This window comes from Hyla sarda, chromosome 2 (genome assembly GCF_029499605.1).
Source record: "Hyla sarda isolate aHylSar1 chromosome 2, aHylSar1.hap1, whole genome shotgun sequence".
Taxonomy (NCBI): Eukaryota; Metazoa; Chordata; class Amphibia; order Anura; family Hylidae; genus Hyla; species Hyla sarda.
Genome location: NC_079190.1, coordinates 438400472 through 438423031, shown reverse-complemented (window position 1 = coordinate 438423031; position 22560 = coordinate 438400472). Strand labels below are relative to the sequence as shown.

The 22560-nt window shown below is 47.0% G+C and overlaps 1 protein-coding gene across 12 annotated transcripts in view; it reads right to left on the bottom strand.

Moving 5' to 3' along the window:
* The window catches only part of NCOR1 (nuclear receptor corepressor 1), a 193511-nt gene that overhangs the window by 7035 nt on the left and 163916 nt on the right, over positions 1-22560 (bottom strand). For 11 of the 12 annotated variants that reach the window (XM_056559210.1, XM_056559214.1, XM_056559215.1 and 8 more), the window contains 8 exons: positions 19088-19213; positions 18513-18640; positions 18138-18358; positions 17904-18038; positions 12451-12593; positions 6255-6308; positions 3995-4195; positions 3479-3661 (listed from right to left, as the gene is read on the bottom strand). In XM_056559210.1, the coding sequence (XP_056415185.1) occupies positions 3479-3661; positions 3995-4195; positions 6255-6308; positions 12451-12593; positions 17904-18038; positions 18138-18358; positions 18513-18640; positions 19088-19213 (1191 nt within the window). The remainder of the gene's footprint in view (positions 1-3478; positions 3662-3994; positions 4196-6254; positions 6309-12450; positions 12594-17903; positions 18039-18137; positions 18359-18512; positions 18641-19087; positions 19214-22560) is intronic. The other variant, XM_056559218.1, reaches the window with a different exon arrangement.

Genomic DNA, 22560 nt, shown 5'->3' with positions numbered 1-22560 from the left:
TGTATATAATATGTGTGTGTGTGTATGGTGTCTGTGTATATAAGATGTGTGTGTGTGTATGGTGTCTGTGTATATAAGATGTGTGTGTGTGTATGGTGTCTGTGTATATAAGATGTGTGTGTGTGTGTGTGGTGTTTGTGTATATAAGATGTGTGTGTATGTATGGTGTCTGTGTATATAAGATGTGTGTGTGTGTGTGTGTGTATGGTGTCTGTGCATATAAGATGTGTGTGTGTGTATGGTGTCTGTGTATATAAGATGTGTGTGTGTGCGTCTGTGTGTGTGGTGTCTGTGTATATAAGATGTGTGTGTGTATGTATGGTGTCTGTGTATATAAGATGTGTGTGTGTGTGTGTGTGTGTATGGTGTCTGTGCATATAAGATGTGTGTGTGTGTGTGTGTATATGGTGTCTGTGCATATAAGATGTGTGTGTGTGTATGGTGTCTGTGTATATAAGATGTGTGTGTGTGTGTGTGGTGTCTGTGTATATAAGATGTGTGTGTGTATGTATGGTGTATGTGTATATAAGATGTGTGTGTGTGTGTATGGTGTCTGTGCATATAAGATGTGTGTGCGTGTGTATGGTGTCTGTGTATATAAGATGTGTGTATGGTGTCTGTGTATATAAGATGTGTGTGTGTATATGGTGTCTGTGTATATAAGATGTGTGTGTGTATGGTGTCTGTGTATATAAGATGTGTGTATGGTGTCTGTGTATATAAGACGTGTGTGTGTATATGGTGTCTGTGTATATAAGATGTGTGTGTGTATGGTGTCTGTGTATATATGATGTGTGTGTATATATGATGTCTGTGTATATATGATGTGTGTATGTATGATGTCTGTGTGATGTCTGTGAATATATGATGTCTGTGTGATGTCTGTGTATTTATGATGTGTGTATGATGTCTGTGTATATATGATATGATGTGTGTATGGTGTCTGTATATATGATGTGTGTATGATGTCTGTGTATATATGATGTGTGTATGATGTCTGTGTATATATGTGTGTATGATGTCTGTGTATATATGATGTGTGTATGATGTCTGTGTATATATGATGTGTGTATGATGTCTGTGTATATATGATATGATGTGTGTATGGTGTCTGTATATATGATGTGTGTATGATGTCTGTGTATATATGATGTGTGTATGATGTCTGTGTATATATGATGTGTGTATGATGTCTGTGTATATATGATGTGTGTGTGATGTCTGTGTATATATGATGTGTGTGTGATGTCTGTGTATATATGATGTGTGTATGATGTCTGTGTATATATGATGTGTGTATGATGTCTGTGTATATATGATGTGTGTATGATGTCTGTGTATATATGATGTGTGTATGATGTCTGTGTATATATGATGTGTGTATGTCTGTGTGATGTCTGTGTATATATGATGTGTGTGTGATGTCTGTGTATATATGATGTGTGTATGTTGTGTGTGTATATATGATGTGTGTGTATATATGATGTGTGTGTATGATGTCTGTGTATATATGATGTCTGTGTATATATGATGTCTGTGTATATATGATGTGTGTATGTATGATGTCTGTGTGATGTCTGAATATATGATGTCTGTGTGATGTCTGTGTATATATGATGTGTGTATGATGTCTGTGTATATATGATATGATGTGTGTATGGTGTCTGTATATATGATGTGTGTATGATGTCTGTGTATATATGATGTGTGTATGATGTCTGTGTATATATGATGTGTGTATGATGTCTGTGTATATATGATGTGTGTATGATGTCTGTGTATATATGATATGATGTGTGTATGGTGTCTGTATATATGATGTGTGTATGATGTCTGTGTATATATGATGTGTGTATGATGTCTGTGTATATATGATGTGTGTATGATGTCTGTGTATATATGATGTGTGTATGATGTCTGTGTATATATGATGTGTGTATGATGTCTGTGTATATATGATGTGTGTATGATGTCTGTGTATATATGATGTGTGTATGATGTCTGTGTATATATGATGTGTGTGTGATGTCTGTGTATATATGATGTGTGTGTGATGTCTGTGTATATATGATGTGTGTATGATGTGTGTGTATATATGATGTGTGTGTATATATGATGTGTGTGTATGATGTCTGTGTATATATGATGTGTGTGTATGATGTCTGTGTATATATTGCCTCGGGTGTAAAAGGAGCCAGCTACAGCTCTCCTGCCGCTAGCAGCCTGGCATACTGCAATCACCATGGCCGCTATTAAACCATTAGATCACCGCTGTATAAGTTGACAGCAGTGTCTAAAGGGATCTTATATCCATCCCTTGTGGTCTAGTGGGGTGGATCGTACAATTTTTGTTGAAATTATTTTATCTACCAGGACAAGTGGATTTTCTTGAGGGACAAGTAGATTGTGTTCCACTTTAGTCCCTTGGACAAGTAGTTTTTTTTTTTAATTTCCACACCCCTGGTTAGGGCCCATTCACAGTGCAGAATTTCCAAGCAGAATCCAGCATAAAAATTTGTGGTAGACAAAAACAGTGCAGCAGAGAGGGATAAAAAAAAAAAAGGGTTTCTTGTTAATTATTGCCCACTGCCCTATTAACAGATATAAGCATGTTAGTATCTTCTAATCTGCTTACAGTTTCCCATTAAAGCTTGTTTTTTCAGTGATTATGGGAATTTGTGCTTCCTCACATTTTACCAGCATTGCTTGCAGTGTTTTATTAGTATAATAAGTGGGGAGAGTCTATTTTCATTCTTGTCTGGCTTTTCTAGAAACAGCTGAGAAAAAGTGGATTAGTATGTCAACCAGAAAGGGACAACCAAGGACTTTGATTACTGATTATCTTTTTATTATGCCCTTTAAAGCACTTTTCATTAGCATATTGCAATAAATTGCAAATTAACGGGTAAGGTCACAAATATCATACACACACCGCATTACACGCTGCACAAAATCTGCTGTGAAGCGGAAAATATGCTGCATTTTCTCCTATGAGCAGACACCCAGGGCAGCCCTGTGTGTGCAGTAAGGTTTGGAGGCGAGGACAGGGAGCCGACATGACTACCAAGCTCCAAATGTCACTGCACACACAGGGCTGCCGCTGGATAGCCCTGTGTGTAAAAGCTGAAAGGAGAATACACAGGGGATTTCTTGCTGTGCAGTGGATTTTGCACAGCATGAAATATTCTGCGTATACACAACATGTGACCCTACCCTAAAGCAGTAAAGTGAGAAGAAGAAGTAACCACCACAGAACAAAACACCTTGTGCACAGTCAGCATATAAAATTAGCAGGAGTAGCTTTCGACTTCCATTGTTTGTGCCATGAGAATATACATCTTGTTTTCCCCCTTCATTTTGTAAAACCCAAATTAACTAGATACAATGGAAAATCAATGTGTTCCCACACCAGTTTTCTTTAAACTTAACTTTTACACACTATGTGATGGGCTTGTATAGCTGACGTGCTTGCTCTCACCTGTGGAAGAAGGCCGGTCTTCCCAGGCCCATGCAGGTGTCTGTCTGTAGTCTCCTTCTGAGTGAACGGAGGAGACAGAAGAGGGCCTTTCAGCCCCCAAGTATGCCTGGCTGCCAGAAATGGGGGACTTCATTTTGCGGCTGCCAGATTTGCTTATCAGTTTTTGCTTGATGGTTCCTCCGCCTGTAACATGGAGAACTTTGTATATAAAGCAGTGGAAGAGTACATTACTGGAGCAGGTCAACCCTGCAGATCACAGAATTGTGGGCCCTTTCAAAAAGTGAATGGAATGATGAGCTCCATATTTTACCTGCGGGGGGAACAGCAAGGGAAGAACCCTGGTTCCATGGTATAAAAGTACTGGATATGTGAAGTTTCAATGGTGAGGTTTCATTTTATATTGCTACAAACTTATAATACTAATTGAAACAAACTAAGAATGTAAGTGAATGTAAACCTGTATTTGGTATACTAACGCACCCACTAAATTCTCCGGTGACAGTTTCTAATACCAACCTGAATTTGGTGATGGATTTGCTTCTTCTCTACGGGAATCACTGTTTGAAGAACCTGAAGAGTTGCCTTGTACACCCATCAGGACACTGTGGTCTTCTGACTTGTCATCAAAACTGCCCATTAAAGCTTTACGGATAATGTCCTCGAGACCGAGATTACTGGCAGGGTCAGCAAAGGAATGACCTCGAGAGCTGATGGCTCCTGGGAATAGAGTGTTACACTGTTATTTGAATTGTGCAAACAACTAGGGATTAAAGCAGTTATTCAGCATTATTAAAATAGCCTATCCTCAAGAGGGGGTCAGCGCGGGTCTGACTCCAGGCATCCCCATTAACCCCTTAAGGACTGAGCATTTTTGCACTTTAGTTTTTTCCTACTTACCTTTTAAAAATCATAACCCTTTCAATTTTGCCCCTTAATCCATATGATGGCTTATTTTTTGCGCCATCAATTCTACTTTGTAATGACATCAGTGATTTTACACAAAAATCTACGGCAAAACTGAAAAAAAAAATAATAATTCTGCGACAAAATTGAAGAAAAAAACGCCATTATGTAAATTTTGGGGGCTTCCGTTTCTATGCAGTACATTTTCGGTAAAAATGACACCTTCTCTTTATTCTGTAGGTCCATACGATTAAAATGATATAGGTTATATAGGTTTGATATTGTATTACTTCTGGAAAAAATCATAACTACATGCAGGAAAATGTATACGTTTAAAATGGTCATCTTCTGACCCCTATAACTTTTATTTTTCTGCATACGGGGCGGTATGAGGGCTCATTTTTTGCACAGTGATCTGAAGTTTTTAGCGGTACCATTTTTGTATTGATCGGACTTTTTGATCGCTTTTTATTTATTTTTTCACAATATAAAAAGTGACCAAAAATACGCTATTTCGCCCTTTTTTTGCATTTACGCCATTGACCGTGCAGTTTAATTAACAATATATTTTTATAATTTGGACATTTCCGCATGCGGCGATACCACATGTTTATTTACACTTTTTTTTTTAAATGGGAAAAGGGGGGTGATTCGAACTTTTATTAGGGAAGGGGTTAAATGATCTTTACTCAGACACCAGGAGGAGGGTAGGGGTACCCTCATGTCCTACAGCTGTTCAGGACGCCGCGATTTCATCTCTGTGGTCCCAAACAGCCCACTGAGCTAGCCGGGAGCAGTTTAGTTTCACCTTAGACGCGGCGATCAACTTTGAACGCCGCGTCTAAAGGGTTAATAGCGCGACACCACGTTCAGTGCCATGCGCTATTAGCCACGGGTCCTGGCCGTTGCTAGGTGTCGGGCCCAACCCGCTATGATGTGCGGCCACGCCGTGGCCCCGCGTTGTAGAATGGGAGCGGACTCAGGGCGTACAGGTATGCCATGTGTCCTTAAGGGGTTAAGCAGATGTTTGGAGGGGTTGTGAAGCTTAACACCACAGTCCCTAATGTCTACCAGGGCACATACGTATCACTAGTAGCGGTGCAGAGTTCTGCAGCGTTGCACAGTTCAAGTTAAAGGGCCAATACTACAGTTCATCACTCTATACCGCTACTTGTAGTACAGCAAAACAGGTATAAGCACTGGCAAACATTGGAAAGTAGGTGGTGCTAGAGGGCAGTGGGGACATTGCCACAGTGCACCACATGAGCTTGGCACCCGTATTACCTGACAGTGGTACTCCACTCCTAGACATCTTATCCCCTATACACTGCGCTCCATGCCGGATTACTGGCGACCATAGCCCAAAACTGGGGCAGACATGCCCCTCCATATATCTCTAAGGGAGATCCGTGAACGCTGTATCTGCATCTCTCCCATAGAAATAAAAGGAGAGGGTGTGACGACCATGGTTGTTCTGAAGCCTAGCATGGCCGACGTTCTGAACATAAATGTTCAGAATGCCAGGGTGCAGGGCCAGAGATTGCAGGGAACCCAGCAGTCTGACCACCCCGCCCCCCCCCCCCCCCCCCCGGCATCTTATCCCCTATACTTTCCTTAGGCTAGCCAGCAGTTTTACAAGGCTGGATTACCCCCTTTAAAAGGTAGGGTCTCACATGCTGTATTTTGCTGCATTTTTTCTGCAGCTGATTTTGCTACTCACTGACTTCAATAGGTAGGTTCATGATCTGATGCAATGCTGGAATTCTCCACATGCTGAAGTCAATTTTTAATAATATACAAATAATAACTAAAATTAGACTGAGCCATCTCTACAACTGGTACAAAGCCAACCATGTCAGATCTCAGCTCTTACCTGAGGTAGTGACTGCTGGCAAGTTAAAGATTTCGGTTCCTGGTTGAGCAGCAGCTGCAATAGATACATTCAGGTTTATATTAGTGACCAATATCAATTCTTTCTTAAGCAAGATAGAAAAGTTGAGAAATAAATACTACAACATCAAGGCACACAGAGGAAAGCTTCTCAATTCTGTAGAGCAGTGTTTCCCAACCAGGGTGTCTGCTGCTATTGCAAATCTACAACTCCCAGCATGCCGGGACAGCCAAAGGCTGTCTGGGCATGCTAGGAGTTGTAGTTTTGCAATACCTAGAGGCACTCCAGGTTAACATATTTTTACAATAGTTTCAACAAAGATTGCGCTTTCCTGGACCACTGTAAATAGATCCAATATTTCCTGATTACAATTTGAAATTGGTTCCAGGAAAATAGCTGTAACTTTAAAGGGGTTCTCCGGTGCTTAGACATCTTATCCCCTATCCAAAGGATAGGGGATAAGATGCCTGATCGCGGGAGTCCCGCCGCTGGGGACCCCCGGGATCTTGCACGCGGCACCCCGTTTGTAATCAGTCCCCGGAGCGTGTTCGCTCAGGGTCTGATTACCGGCGACCACACGGCCGGCGGCGTGTGACGTCACGCTCCACCCCTCAATGCAAGCCTACGGGAGGGGGGGGGTGGAGGCGGGGGAGGTGATATCCTTTGGATAGGGGATAAGATGTCTAAGCACCGGAGTACCCCTTTAAGGTGAGAGCTACTGAGGGGGAGAACTAAAAACCGCTAATGGCAATACAGTATATGGGCATTACAATGTGCCATTTCTAATTGGGTGTATTACTGAATGGCACTACTATAAAGCACATCTGTTACATGGGCAACAATAAACACTGGTCATAAAGTAGGCTACAACTTTAGTCATGTATTGCTTTAAAAAGAAGATATTTTGTACTCACCGTAAATTCTCTCTCTTTCTCGTAGCCTCCATTGGGGAACACCTATACTGATGGGTATATGCTGACACTAGGGAAAAAAAAAGTCGGCTCCACCCTGGCAGGATATACCCGCCCACTGGAAGTGAGGTAATCAGTTTTGTCACAAAGCAGTAGGAGAAGCCAACAAAGGGGGGGGGGGGGGAAACAAAAGGGAACCCGGCAGGGCACAGGAAGGTTATTCCAGAAGATGGTGGTGTCAGTGTAGTGTAGTGTAACTGACACTGTCAAAGGGGAGGATGAACACACCCTCCAGGGAGAATGCGCCGAGGGAGGAGGAGAGCAGAGGCAGGACCCAAACAACACACAGTGGCTAGAGCAGCTGTCGGCGAGCCATACATGAGTGCATAAACTCCGCCAACAGAGGAGAGTGTCAAGGCTGCATGAGCAGCAGTAGACAACAACCAAGAAACAGGAAAAGAGTCAGGCTGCAATAGTGGGCAAAAGCACACAAGTATAGACAGCAAAATGCTCATCTGAATGCTCACAGACAAAAAAAACTGCCAGATACCCCATATAGTGGGAAGAGAGAAAAGGCTCCATCTTGGAGGTACAAAGCGCTCAGCGGAATAGTCCCCCTAGATGAGGGGAAAACAAGGGGTGGTCTAGAGGAAACCCATGCCCTGACCAGCCAAGCTCCCTGATCCCCGTACCCGCTGAGGAAGGGGGATGAAAAAGTGCACCAGGCACTGTAGGAGCAGGGAAATACCGCCCTACGGCAACGGAACAAAGTACTGGGTGTGCGAATCCCCCAGGAACTCTGCTACAACACAATGAAGTATGAAGGAGCCAATGTGCATCCCCACATCAGATCGGAATCCTGGACCCTGGTGCTGGGAAAAGATACAAAGACGTGACTATGAATGCAAGTAAGGAGCACGCACAGATACAAAGCAACCAATAGCGTTGAGAGGAACATCCCATCGGTGAAGCCCTGGACCAGAGGGGTGCCAACAGACTCAACCCGGTCGAGTCTAAGGTAACAGAGCAGGCGCCTGAGCCACCTTGCACAGGAACCCAGGAAGATGCCTGGAGACATATGGGGGACATACAGAGGTGCTCAACCGCTGCAGACCTGCGGAAACAAGATCACAGGAAGGCCCACCCCACCGACAGAAAGGAAGGTGGGCTATACACGTTCTGGGGGCCTTAGCAGACGTAGGGACACAGACATGGATACCTCACGAGATGTGGGGTACCAAGACTGCAGACACGAAAGGAACCGCAGGCCTCCAAAAATCTGTCAGTATGGAAGACAGGCTCAGTACCCAACGGTGGATCACAACCATGCCCCTAGCAGACCAATGTTGCACCCTTAGAAAGGGGAACAGAGAGTGCTACTGCTGCTGTTAAAGGCCATGGAACCTGTAGGAGACGCCTGCACCCCATCTGGCATAAGGACCACGGCCACACCAGGTCCCGCATACAGAACCACGCATCGAAAGTGGGATACCAGCATCCAGCCGTGAGAGCGGCAGGCATGTAGAGAGGGACCTGGTAAGGTAGGGAAGGAACCCCGTGAACCAGCCTTTTGTATAGGGCCCTTGGAGCAACAAGGGGTGACTCGTTCGGAACTACACCTTGGCAGTGGGATACCTGAACTTCCGTCTGGCAAACTGGAGAGGATTGCTGAGAACACGCAGGGTCACTTCTTCGTACCCTCCCACAGAAAGTGGGGCACAGGAGTGCGGCTGATCTGATGGGCGACCCGGTGGAATAAGAGACCATGCAGACACTATCTGGCTTACTGGTACCTCGCACTAGTAGTGGGGTACTCAAACCAGCCGCAGATGCGGCAGCTGTGAAATGAGAGACAGATGAGACTACTGTCTGGCATAATGACATCAGGTCCAACCCATGCCCACGTAGGGACAATTCCAGGGAGACCAAGCACTAAACGTAGGGATCCGGGGCATTAGCCGCAGATGCGGCATCCTGTGGAGGAGGGAAAATGTTATGCACAAGCTAAGAAACCCCGATGGGTGACCGGCAGACATGACAGACATGTCATGGTGATCAGCTGTATAGGACCAGTCACTGACTGTAACCCCAGTGAAATCCTTGGCAAAGACTCGCTATGGTGGGTCACATACGCAACCTGACAGAGTGAGAACCCTGTTGAAATTCGGTATGCCAGAGGCATAACTCAACCAATTCAATGTTATTGACCATATCAGATCCCGTACAGGGAGAGAGAAACAATAAAACAACCCCCAACAGATATTAGGCTGAAAACAACAAATATTACAGGCCAAGAGTTGAAAAATAAGGGGACAATTTACTTATTGGCCACAAGAGGGTGCCAAACACCACTAAAATGTTCAGAGTGACCAGCAGCAGGCGCCCTGCGCTGTCCGCATGATCTCCCAAGTTAGAAGGGCAAGGATGCCCACACCATGTCCCTCCTGCAAGGACACTAAGGAATGCACACGCGGGAGCCCTAGGAGCAACGATAGCACGGAGCAGTGCGCATAGAAGCGCTTGCTAAGCCACCGCACAGCACAGAGCCCAAGGAACAAGAGCGTCCAGGCCAGCTCCCGCTGGGCTGAAGCTCAGGGGGGCCAACAGAGCCTACTCAGACTACAAAGTGCCACCGACCCCCGCAACGGCGGAGGGGCGGAGCTAACGCTGCTGGAGGCGTATATATGATCACGGCTACGGGTAAGCACCCGCCGGTCGCAGCAAGATCCGTGGGGCACACAAACCTGGAGAGGTGCTGCCTGACCTCCCGGTTCGTGTGCCGCACAGAGGGAAAAGGGCAGAGCTACTGCTGCCATAACCCCCTGAAACTTAAGAGGCGGCACTGCCTGGCCTCCGATTAGGGCGCTGGCTCAGGAGGAGAAGAAGGACGGATCCATGTGCCGCCATAACTCCTTGAACCCTGCCAGCTGAGCACCCAGTGCGCTGCCGACCTCCGCAATCGGGGGGAAAAATGGAAAGGAAGAACAGCAAGGCTGTTCAGAGGTGAGCCGGAAAATAACTCCTGTGGAGGTAGCTGCTGCAAAAATGCCAGCGGCTGTCCTCCCGAGGACCCAGTATGCAGAAACACAGCCCACACCTACTGCTTCTAATAAAGGAAACATACTCACCTGCGGACGCCATCTTCTTATACTCACCAAGGCGTCTTCAACCAGCTTATGGCCACGCTGCATCATACCAGGCTAAGATAGCGGGGTGAGCAGGGGCAGTGGGGGACCCGGACACAAGGTAAAACCTCCAGGCGCTGGCTGTTGGAGAGAAGGGATTGACGGCCCAAACTCTTCTGTTCCGTGCCCCTTTGTCGCATATGGGGGAACAGGTAGCACTATGCTCCTGAACCCCCACCTGAAAAAGGGAAACAAAAGGGAGGAAAAAACTAAACAGCCCCTTACTAGAAAACAATTAAAAAAAAAAAAGATCAGGTCTGGGGAGCTCTCAGACATCTGTCTTGCCTCCTACTGACAAAAGCTAAAACTGATTACCTCACTTCCAGTGGGCGGGTATATCCTGCCAGGGAGGAGCCGACTTTTTTTTCCTAGTGTCAGCTCCTCCTAGTGGAAAGAGCATATACCCATCAATATAGGTGTCCCCCAATGAAGAGCGACCGAGAAAAGAAACTTGTCATCACTTTCATCTACCTAAACCATGAGTCATGAGTCCCCAGCAGTTTTTATCCACCCACCATGCTAGAGAAGAGAAGAGAGAACACTTGGGGCCGACAGGGCAAGCAGTAGCCACCTGGGACAGCCCCAATGACTTGTGGTTCAGGCAGCATTAAACTGATTACCGGTTCTCTTCAAAATGCTTTTCTGCAGTCAAGCAGAACATTGTGGTGTTCATAAGAATATCTAGTACTTTTTGTAGCCCCCCTCAAAATGCCTGGGGTGTCCCATTGTCATCTGCCCTTTATTGTTCGCACCCATTATTAAAAACCATAATTTAAATTACTTTCAGATAATGTTTTGCCAAGATGTTGTACATCTTGGCAAAACATTAACCTTTCTAATATAATTCAGAAAATTTTTACTAATTATAGAAATCATGGCTTATAAAATCATGGCTTTGGACAAGCTGAAGCACAGGTTTGTAGCCAGTGGAGGCCAAGAAAACCTAATGCAGTCAAAGTAGGAAAATTACACAGTTTGAGGAACTATAGACTTTAATGGGAGTAAAAATGTATGTAAAAATTGTAGCTTGCAGGGCTATGCAGATTGCACAACTACCAGTAAAGTCAATGGGCGTTACGCAAGTTGGTTTGACTTTCCTACTTTGGCTATCCCGACCCCTTTTGGCGGCCGCAATGAGGCCAAAGAGGGCAGGGAAGGCGAATTGGGGAGATTGTAGTACCCCTTTAAATATTATTTATGGGTCAACAGACTAATCCAATGTACTATAGGCTGTAAAGTGCAGTCTAAATTTTAATGAATGAGAGACATTTTCCATTGCAGTGAACTAAGTACTTTCATAAAAATACCTCAGTAGAAAGAAAACAATTACTTAATGTATCAGCACTGCAAAAGGGATTTTTTCAAATGCATTTGAGATAAACACGGTCATACACTAATAATTTGATCTTATACTGAAGCCATTTGTCACACATCATATAAAGCCAGTCATCTAAAAAAAACGTACCTTAAAAAAACAAACTACAATTTAAATCAGGTTTTTCATTTATGGATTTTTACTTCCCCTGTTTTCTATGTACTATGACCTCCTCTTTGAGAGGACCATTTCACTAGAAGTGGTGGTTTTAGGTATAAATCAGATCCAGAAAAAAAAGCATATTTCCAATTAGATTATATATATATATATATATATATATATATATATATATATATATATTTATATATTATATACAGCTGTTTGCGATTTGTGAATCCAAAGATAGAGTGTCAGACTCTGTAAGGAAAGTAAAGCACCAACTTATAGGCACAGTGCTCATAAAAATGTGATAAAGAAAAAAAAAAAAAAAAGATAGCTACTCTTAAAATTGCGCTACTGGATAGACTGCAGGTTCTGCATAGAATAAGTAATTCTGCATAAATATTATTCGGATAACAGAGAATTAAATACATGTGTTAAAATGAGGGTTTTTATTAGTGGAAAATGAAATCTGCTCAGAATTCAGAATAAATATTAAGTTATTAACCACCATATATATAAACTATGGAATACAGTAAGTTTCATTGTTGCCTCCCCAATTAGAGTTAGAAAGAGCCCATGAAAGAAAAAGGTTTTGTCCCACTTACCCATGTCAGAGTCACCGCCACCAGTAGAGTTTAACTTACGAAAAATCTCTTGTTTCTTGAACATCACCATAGGGGAGGTGTTTTCTAACTTAGTAAAGAAGGAGGGAAGATAATTCATATTTCCTGGTGAACGGGAGTCATTCCTAAAGAAAAATCAAGAGGAGACAAACAAAAGACACTAAGTATTCAATCTTTCATAGCTGGAAGGAATTACAGACGTGTGCAACATAACTAGCATTTATATACATACCGTATATACTCGAGTATAAGCAGAGTTTTTCAGCACGATTTTTTGAGCTGAAAACGCCCCCCTTGGCTTATACTCGAGTGAACTCTCCGCCTGTCAATCCCTTCTCAGAGGTCTTCAACCTGTGGACCTCCAGATGTTGCAAAACTACAACTCCCAGCATGCCCGGAAAGCCATCGGCTGTCTTGGCATGCTGGGAGTTGTAGTTTTGAAACCTCTGAAGGTCCGCAGGTTGAAGACCACTGAGAAGGGATTGACAGGCGGAGAGTTAGGCGGATAGTTAGTCGTTCTGGGCTGTCCATCTTCTCCGCACCTGCCCCGGACTAGTGATGTTGCCTTGACGAGGACGCACAGGGACGCGCATGAACGTCCCTGTGCGTCGTCGTCAAGGCAATGTCACTAGTCCGAGGCCAGGCCCGGAGCGTGGAGAAGAGGGCCTCCCTGGTGAAAATGGACAGCCCGGAACGACTAACCCTCCCCACCGGACGGTCCCTGCAGCACAGATGGCCCGAACCAGCTCACCCTTCCTTCCCACTGAGGAGAGGCGAGTCGAAAACTAAATGAGGTGTCTGGATGATGACGAAGGCCGCAGTGGTCTTCAGCCTGCGGACCTCCAGAGGTTTCAAAACTACAACTCCCAGCATGCCCGGACATGCTGGGAGTTGTAGTTTTGCAATATCTGGAGGTCCGCATGTTGAAGATCACCGATGAAGGGATTGACAGGCGGTGATGATGGAGGGGGGGGGATGATGAATTTCCCACCCTAGGCTTATAGTCAAGTCAATTACTTTTCCTGGGTTTTTGGGGTGAAATTAGGGGCCTCTGCTTATATTCGGGTATGCTTATACTCGAGTATATACGGTACCTATATATCCTACTCAAAGGAATAAAGAAGTTGCTGCTTCACATTAAATGGATTGTCCTATGATTAACCCCTTAAGGACGCAGGACGTAAATGTACGTCCTGGTGAGGTGGTACTTAACGCACCAGGACGTACATTTACGTCCTGTGCATAACCGCGGGCATCGGAGCGATGCCCGTGTCATGCGCGGCTGATCCCGGCTGCTGATCGCAGCCAGGGACCCGCCGGCAATGGCCGACGCCTGCGATCTGTTGCCCGTAATATCTGTTTTTATCAGATTAATATCTGCTGGGTTCTTTTCTGGGACTGTATATGTTTCTCAGTTCAGGAGCATGGCGCTACCTGTTTCCCCATATGCGACAAAGGGACACAGATTATGTACTTTTAACCCTTTCTCGCCAACAGCCTCCCCCCCCCCCCCACTGTCCCTGCTATCTAAGCTGGTTGAAGCAGTCTGGGTGAGTATAAGACAACAGAGTTTAGTTCCACCCCTCTCCTTTCCCCATAGTGCATCCAGGCTTGGGCTCGGGAGTTAATGCCAGGAATACGTGCATCCTGCGCTAGGTTAGTTTATGAAAAAATAAGTAAAAAATTGTCTTCCCCTGGTCTCTGACTGGAAGACGCCCTCTAGCGCAGTGGTTCTCAACCTTTTTGGCGACTGTACTTGGGTACCCCTCGCGCGGACCAAAGGCGTGTGCTTAGTTTTATACTAATGCAATACTCCCATCCCCTTTTACCATTATTTCCCTCCCCCCCCTCCATCTTAATCCCCTTGTGCCATTATAATCCAAAATGGCAAAAGGGAATGAGAGGGAGGGGGGAATAATGGCACAAAAGGATAAAGATGGAGGGAGTGGGAGGAGTTATAATGAGATAGAGAGGGGGGGGGGGGGGGTAGTGATAATGGCAAAAGAGGGGGGGGGAAATAATCATTACTCCCCCCGCCATCTTAATCCCCACGTGCCATAATTCCCCCCTCCCTCTGATCCCATTTTGTCATTATCCCTCTCTCCCCCTCCATCCCTCCCATACACTTAGTTTTTACCACCAGTTGAGAAACCCTGCTCTAGAGGCTGTTAATGGTATTGTGTTTTTTGTGGCTTCTCAAAAAACACAATACCATTAACCATTATTAGTTTTTTGCCCGTAATATCTGTTTTTATCAGATTAATATCTGCTGGGTTCTTTTCTGGGACTGTATATGGGGTCTGCCTTTTTTTCTCAGATAGTGCTATTGGCACAATGTTTTTTGTCCTATGCCTCTGCCATACCCAATTCTGCACTCTGTGAGGGAGCATATGCGAACCGCGGTGGCAGGCCTTTACGCGGTCCCTGAAGATTCTGGGGTTACATTCTGTGCCTGGTTTCCCCTTTCACTGCGTACCATGCCAGGTTTACTGTTCCCACGGCAGGTCCCAGTCCCTCCCTATCGGGGCGTGGCTCCGGTCCGGTGGCCTTACAGGGCTTTTGTGTTCCTGGCGGACGCCCAGGGCCTTTTTGAGGTTCTTCCTTGGACGGTCATCCATCAGGGGAGGGCTCTTGCCGTGTGCATACACTACGATTCCCTCCTCCACAGGTGACCAATCTCATATCTGCCGCATCCGCGGTTGATATTCTGGTATCCCTAAGCCAGTGCAATGTGTCTGGAGTAACCTGTTGCATACTATGGACCCATACCAGTAAGCCAGACAGTGGTATGCGTGGTTCCTCCGCCGCCTGTCATTTCTCACATGTCTGATGTCTCTGCGGCTGGAGTTCGGGTACCCCACTACCAGTGTGCTGTGTCCTATGGACCCTATACAGTACGACGGGGATACAATCCATGGCTCCTCAGCCTCGCCCGATCTCCCAGGGTGGCGGGGATTCTATCCATGGCTCCTAGGCCTCCCCGTCTTCCCACCTGCCACCAAGGGGGCACAGTGATCGGCGATACGACTGTTGTTCCTTTTTAGCCAGCACCTGGAGGTATACTCGTTCAGCCAGACTGTTGTCTGCACGGTTTCCGACGCAGTTGGTCTCCATCCCTGGGTTGGCGCTTCCAGTACCTCACTAATGGTGGGAGAAATCTGGAATAGGGTCCCCTGCTGGTACACAGGAATGACGTCAGTCAGACTTTGTTCTGCTTGGGGGTCACCCATCAGATCGGCCGCACTCCAGTACCCCACTTTCGTTTAGAGTCAGTGTGCAGAACTGACTCTATGCATTCAGGAACCCTATACCAGTGAACCAGGCAGTGGTCTGCGTGGTTTACCACTACGTTGTGTCACCTACCATACACTTTACACACCTTGGCAGAAGTTAAGGTATCCCACTGCCGAGGTCTAGTTCTGAGCGAGGGACCCCAAGTTGCTCCATGGGCCTTTCACAATGCACCAAGTAGTGGTTCGCAAGGTTCCCTACTTTCCCAGGTCCCTCTCCACAGGCCTGCTGCTATCACAGTTAAGGGTTGGTAAACCACTTTCAGTGTGTGGTTCCGAGGATGCCAATTAGCTAGACTGTCTGCATGGTTTTTACATCCACCAGGTCACTTTCCCCATTCCTGCGGCTCCAGCGGCAGACATCCGGTGACTCACTTTCAGTGTGAAGTTCCGAAGAAGTAGCTCTATGGATTCATTGGAACTTTCTACCGGTAAGTCAGACTGTGTGTGCATATTTCCTGCACCTCCTTTGTCCTTCATCTCTTTAGTCTGCGACTGCAGTTCTGGTGTGTAGTGCCATTAAGAGATGGGGTGTGGGCGTTTCCTGCAGGTTCTATGGACCTTGCAGCAGCTGCACTCTCAGTTCCCCTTCTAACAGCGTAACGTTAGTCTTCTCAGGGCATGGTTGTGGCACGCCGTTGGGTTCTGAGACTAGTTTCCATGCTTTGGATGTCTGTGGTACCCCTATACTATCATGAAGTACCAATGTCTGTGTCCCTACATATGCTCTGGACACCCTGTTTATGTGGAGCCTTCCTCCCCTCCTTTTTGGTGGGGTGTACCTCAGGCCTTCCTGTGTAATTGTTTCCACAGGTCTGCAGCGTTTGAGCACCTCTGTTCGGGCATGGTGCCTGCTGGGGCGATAGCCTGTTCTGCAGCCCCCCCATGCCTCCAGGTATATTTCTGGGTTCCTGTACGGGGTGGCTCAGGCGCCTGCTCTGTTGCCTTAATCATCAGCCAGGATGGATACGTGGCCGCACCATCTGCCCCCCCCCCTTTTTTCAGCAGGGTCCAAGGTTTCGCCCCAATGGGGCGTTTCCTCCCAACACTGTAGGTTGCTACGTGTGCTTCCATCTTGCATTTGTGTCTCTGTATCTCCCAGCTCCAGTGGGCAGGATTCAAATCCCTCTGGGGACACAACATGGCTCCTCCGTGCATCAGTGTGTATTCGCAGGGTCCCTGGGGTCTACGTCCATCCAGTGCTTTGATCCGCTACCACAGGGCGGAATTTCCTTGCTCCTACAGTACATAGCGCTCTTGGGAAATTCCCTTTCACAGGGGGTACTGGGATCAGGAAGCTTTGCACGGTCAGTGCCAGAGTTTCTTCTCCACTTCCCCTTGTTTTTCCCCTCCACCAGGGGGACTATTTCACTGAGCACTTTCTTCTGCCAAGATGGAGCCATCTCGCACTTCCCCCTACATCATGGGGTACCTTTCTGGGCCTTTGTTTTTTAGCTGCGAGCGATTGGAAGTGCTTTTCGACAGCTCTGCTTGTGTGCTTACTGCTATCTATTGCAGCCTGGCTCTCCTCCTCTTTCTGGTGGTCTACTGCTGCTCATGCAGCTAGGGCATTTTCCTTTGTAGGAGGGATTTTATGCAATCGTGTATAGCTCAGCGACAGCCAGTCTGCCATTGCTCTCTTCCTTCCTTGGCGCAATATCCGGGAAGGTTGTGCTCATCCTTCCCTTTGTCAGTGTCTGTGGTGCTACACTGTCCCTCCGATCTTTAGGATTAATCTTCTTGTGCCCAGAGCCTGGGAGTCCCAGCCGATTTCCCTTTCGCTTTTCCCTCAATTCCCGTCCTGACGAAACATTGCTGGGAGCACCCACCCATGTCTTCATTCTTGTCCGGATAGCCTTTTCCGGTTCTTGGGTGTTTCTCCGGGATTCCTTTCTAGAGTCCTTCGGACTTTTCTCTTGGTTGGCTTCTCCTACTGCTTAGGGACAAAACTGATTACCTCACTTCTGGTGGGCGGGTATATCCTGCCAGGGAAGAGCAGACTTTTTCCTAGTGTCAACGCCTCCTAGTGGCAAGAGCATATACCCATGGTGTTTGTGTCCCCCAATGAAGGCTACGGGAAAGAGATTTTACGGTGAGTACAAAAAAATCTCCTTATTACAAATAATCCACATCTTGACATCATACCTTTGTTCAGCAGGCTCAGGTCTCTGTGGCAGTAGCATTATGTTATCCTGTTTTGCATGCATAATAGGAGCCTGTGGAGGCGATATAGGCTCATATGGCTCATTAATGTGCCCTCTGTCTGGTGACTTCCCAGGCCTGTTGTAAACAATGCACCAGATTATGAGATTAATAAATGTAAGTTATAGTGTATATTTTCCACACATAAAAATATAGAATTCCCATGCATCGCATTACCTTCCTCTGGGCTTGTCTGGCATGTTTTCAGGTGACACCCTTGAGGCAGGCCGCTGGTGATGCACAGGCTGGGCTTGGGATTCGGGACTAAACCTGTGGGAGGAGGGCTTCGATCGGACGGGTGCAGATGATGGTGCAGTGCTCTGGAATGTAGATGCAGGGGGCTGCTGAGAAGACTGGCTTGTAGTCTGGTTCCTAGCAAAGTCTTGTGTTATAATGTGCTAAAAAAGGGGGGAGAAAAAAAAAAAAAAAAAAAAGGTCAGAAACAGATTAAATCAGACATGAACAGCACAGGGACACAAACTAGAATAAACAGAAATTTTGTCTCTTAGCCCATCACAGACCAAATGTAAAATTCTAATTTACAAAACTTACACATATGTGATCAGCCAGGGTGATAAGTCTATGCGTTTGCGGCACAGGTGCTTGCTGCTGTGGGGAAGGAGACTCCTGTTGTTGCCTGTAGCGACCGGCTTGTCCTTCATACTGTCGGCTACTTTCAGCTAAACCAGACAGGAAAGGAAAAAAAAAAGGATTAGCCCTCATTTACTAAGTGTTGGGTTTTTACTAGTGTGAAAAGTTTTTTCCGACTTGGAGGATTCCACTCTCTTTAATATGGGGATTCACAGATTTACATGTTGGGAAAGTTTTCTTACCAGCTATATCTTGGTGGAAACTTCCTGCCATTTATTCACAGGATTGTCTGTGAATCTAATAGTAAATAAGTCTGGTTGTGAGACCACACCCCCTTTTCTGGCCAACCACAATGTAATGTTGGGTTTGGCAAATTTTCCGGGTGCACACTGGCAGTGACATTTCACTATGTGCCAAAATAACCTGGAATGACCCGACAAAACTAGTCGGTTTTAGCTTAAATCAGGGCCATTGTCTATATTTTAAAGTTTGTGCATTTTCGTAATGCTATGTCTATACAAGTGCTGGAAACGTACCTTCTGCTTGGCTTGCTTTAGGGACTTCCTGGGAATAGGTTTCTTTTTCCTGCACCGGAACTGGGGAATTTGCTGGGCTTATAACTTCAATTGTGTCCCTTGGGGGCTCATAGCGATGGGAAGACACTGAAAACAATCACAGAAACAAAATCTACTGTCAATCATTCTGCAAATGAATCATAAATAGAGAACAATTCCGTACAGTGTCCATGTCCTTTTAAAAAAAAATTTGATATGCCCTAAAGACATGCCAAAAAAAGGAGATTTTTTAAAGCTTACCGTAAAATCTCTTTCTCGAGGGATCCATTGGGGGACACAGACCATGGGTGCATGCTGCTGTTTCTAGGAGGTATGACACTATGGCAACAAAAAAGTCGGCTCCTCCCAGCAGGATATACCCGCCTCCAGGCCCTGAGCTAATCAGTTTTAGTACCAGAGCAATAGGAGAGGACCGACAGGTCAAGGAAAAAAACACGAACTGTCCGAAACCAGAAGAAAAGTGTAACTGAACACACCCTCGGACAGAGAACCAAAGAGAAACCCAAAAGGGCGGGAGCTGTGTCCCCCAATGGATCCTTCGAGAAAGAGATTTTACGGTAAGCATTAAAAAATCTCCTTTTCTCTATCGGCTCCATTGGGGGACACAGACCATGGGACGTACCAAAGCCGTCCCTTGGGTGGGCAGATAAGTAGTCAGGCAGATGGCTGTTCCACTGCCCCCTGCAGCACTTTACGGACCAGACTAGCATCAACGGATGCGAAGGTATGAACCAGGTAGAACCTCGAGGTAGCCGCCTTGCAAATCTGCGAGGCCGAGGCTTTGTTCTGGAGAGCCCAGGATGCCCCAACAGAACAGGTAGAACGAGTCACAACCCTGAAGGGAGGAATCTTCCCCCTACAGCGATAGGCTTCTGAAATGGCAGACCGGATCCACCGAGAAATGGTGGCCTTGGAAGCAGGTTGTCCCTTACGACGACCTTCCGTAAGGACGAAAAAGGAATCACACTGACGAAACGAAGTAATGATAGAGAGGTAGGACCTAACAGCCCGAACCACAACCAGTTTGTGGAGTAAACGCTCCTTAGGATGAGAAGGAGCGGGACGGAAGGACAATGTCCTCATTGAGATGAAAGGCAGAAACAACCTTAGGCAAAAAGGAAGTATCTGGCCGGAAGACAACCTTGTCCTGATGAAGCACCAGAAACGGAGAATGGCAGGAGAGAGCTGCCAATTCAGACACTCTCCGAATGGAGGCGATAGCAACAAGAAACGCCACTTTCCAAGAAAGGAGGCGCAGGGACACCTTCCTAAGGGGTTCAAAAGGTTCACCTTGGAGGACACCCAGAACCAGATTCAAGTCTCAAGGGGGAGAAGGTGACCGATAAGGAGGGGCAGCATGCACCACTCCTTGAAGGAAGGTCCGGATATGAGAATTAGAAGCCAGAGGATGCTGGAAAAGAATAGAAAGGGCCGAAACCTGACCCTTAAGGGAACTGAGAGACAACCCCAGTTCCAATCCCGACTGCATGAAGGAAAGAAGATGGGGGACAGAAAAAGTAACAGGAGACAAGACCTGAGCTTCACACCAACGAAAATAAGACCGCCAGGTACGGTGGTAAATTTTCATCGAGGAGGGCTTACGAGCCCTGAGCATGGTGCGAATGACTTGGGAAGAGAAACCGCAGGCTCTCAAAACCGCGGTCTCAACCGCCACGCCGTCTAATGCAGCGACAAAGACGACCCTGAGACAGCAGGTCTGGACGAAGTGGAAGGCGCAGCAGAGTGTCGTCCAGGAGCCTGACCACGTCGGCGTACCACGACCTTCGGGGCCAATCTGGAGCTACCAGTATGGCGGGAACGTCCTCCGCTTTGAGCTTCCTCAGAACCCTGGGAAGGAGCGGAAGGGGAGGGAACGGATAGGGCAGAGCAAACCCCGCCCAAGGAATCACTAGTGCATCCACGGCTAGAGCCAGGGGGTCCCGGGACTTTGACACAAATGGAAGGATCTTCCGATTGTGCCGAGACGCGAAGAGGTCCACGTCTGGAATGCCCCAGAGGTCGCAGATCTGCGCGAAGACCTCTGGATGTAGGGACCACTCGCCGGGGTCGGCTGAGGAAGTCCGCTTCCCAGTTGAGCACACCCGGAATGTGAATTGCCGAAATGTCCGGAACCTTGTTTTCCGCCCAGATGAGAATCTTTGTCACCTCGGCCATGGCTGCCGAGCTGAGAGTGCCGCCTTGCCGATTTATGTACGCTACGGCCGTGGCGTTGTCCTACTGGACACGGACAGGGCGGGACTGAAGCAGGGACTCCCAATGAAGAAGACAATGAAGAATCGCCCTCAGTTCCAAGAAGAAGGGCTTCCCGGGGAGACCAGAGGCCTTGAACCGTCCAGTCCCTGAACACACTGCCCCAGCCCGACAGACTGGCATCCGTTGTAACTACCTGCCAGTGGAGGGGAAGAAATGATCGCCCCTGAAGAAGAAGGGGGGAGCAGAGCCACCAGAGAAGAGACTGACGGATCCGACGAGGGAGACCAATCTTGCGATCGAGACACAGAGGAGATCTGGCACATCGAGAGAGAATCGCCAGTTGAAGGGGGCAGTAATGAAACTGGGCAAAGGGTACGGCCTCCATGGCCGCTACCATCCGACCCAAGACTTCCATGCAAATGCGGATGGAAACTGGGACCTGGGCCTGAAGGGAGCGGACTCCTGACAGGAGAGTCAGGCGTTTATCCGGCGGAAGGCAGATCCGGGCAGAGGCAGTGTTGAATTGAAATCCCAAGAAGATCAGAGACTGGGTGGGAGAGAGGACAGACTTGTCCCGGTTGACCATCCACCCGAAGCGATCCAGAGTCTGGAGAGTGAGATCCACATTCTCCAGGGTCTGGACTCTGGTGGGAGCCTTGATGAGAAGGTCGTCCAGGTAAGGGATCACTGAGACTCCTCTCGACCACAACAGGGCTATCACTGGGGCAAGGATCTTGGTAAAGACCCGAGGAGCAGTGGCCAGACCAAAGGGGAGGGCTACGAATTGAAAATGCCCCTCCGGAACCGCAAAGCGGAGGTACCGTTGATGGCCGGGAAATATTGGAACATGGAGGTAGGCATCTTTGATGTCCACCGAAGAAAGAAACTCCCCTTGTTCCATGGATGCCACTACCGAACGGAGAGATTCCATTCGGAAGTGGCAGATGAGAAGATGACGGTTGAGACGCTTGAGGTCCAGGATTGGCAGCACAGAACCGCCCTTCTTGGGGACCACAAAAAGATTGGAATAGAAACCCCGAAAACATTCCCCTGGAGGAACGCGGACAATAACTCCCTGGAGAAGCAGGGACTGGAGAGCCTCCCGAAACTGCTTCACCAGAGAAAAAAAACGATCCCTCGGGAGGGAGCCAAATTCGATTCGGTATCCGTTGGACACCACGTCTCTGACCCAAGAGTCAAGAATGTGTGTGGGGGCATCA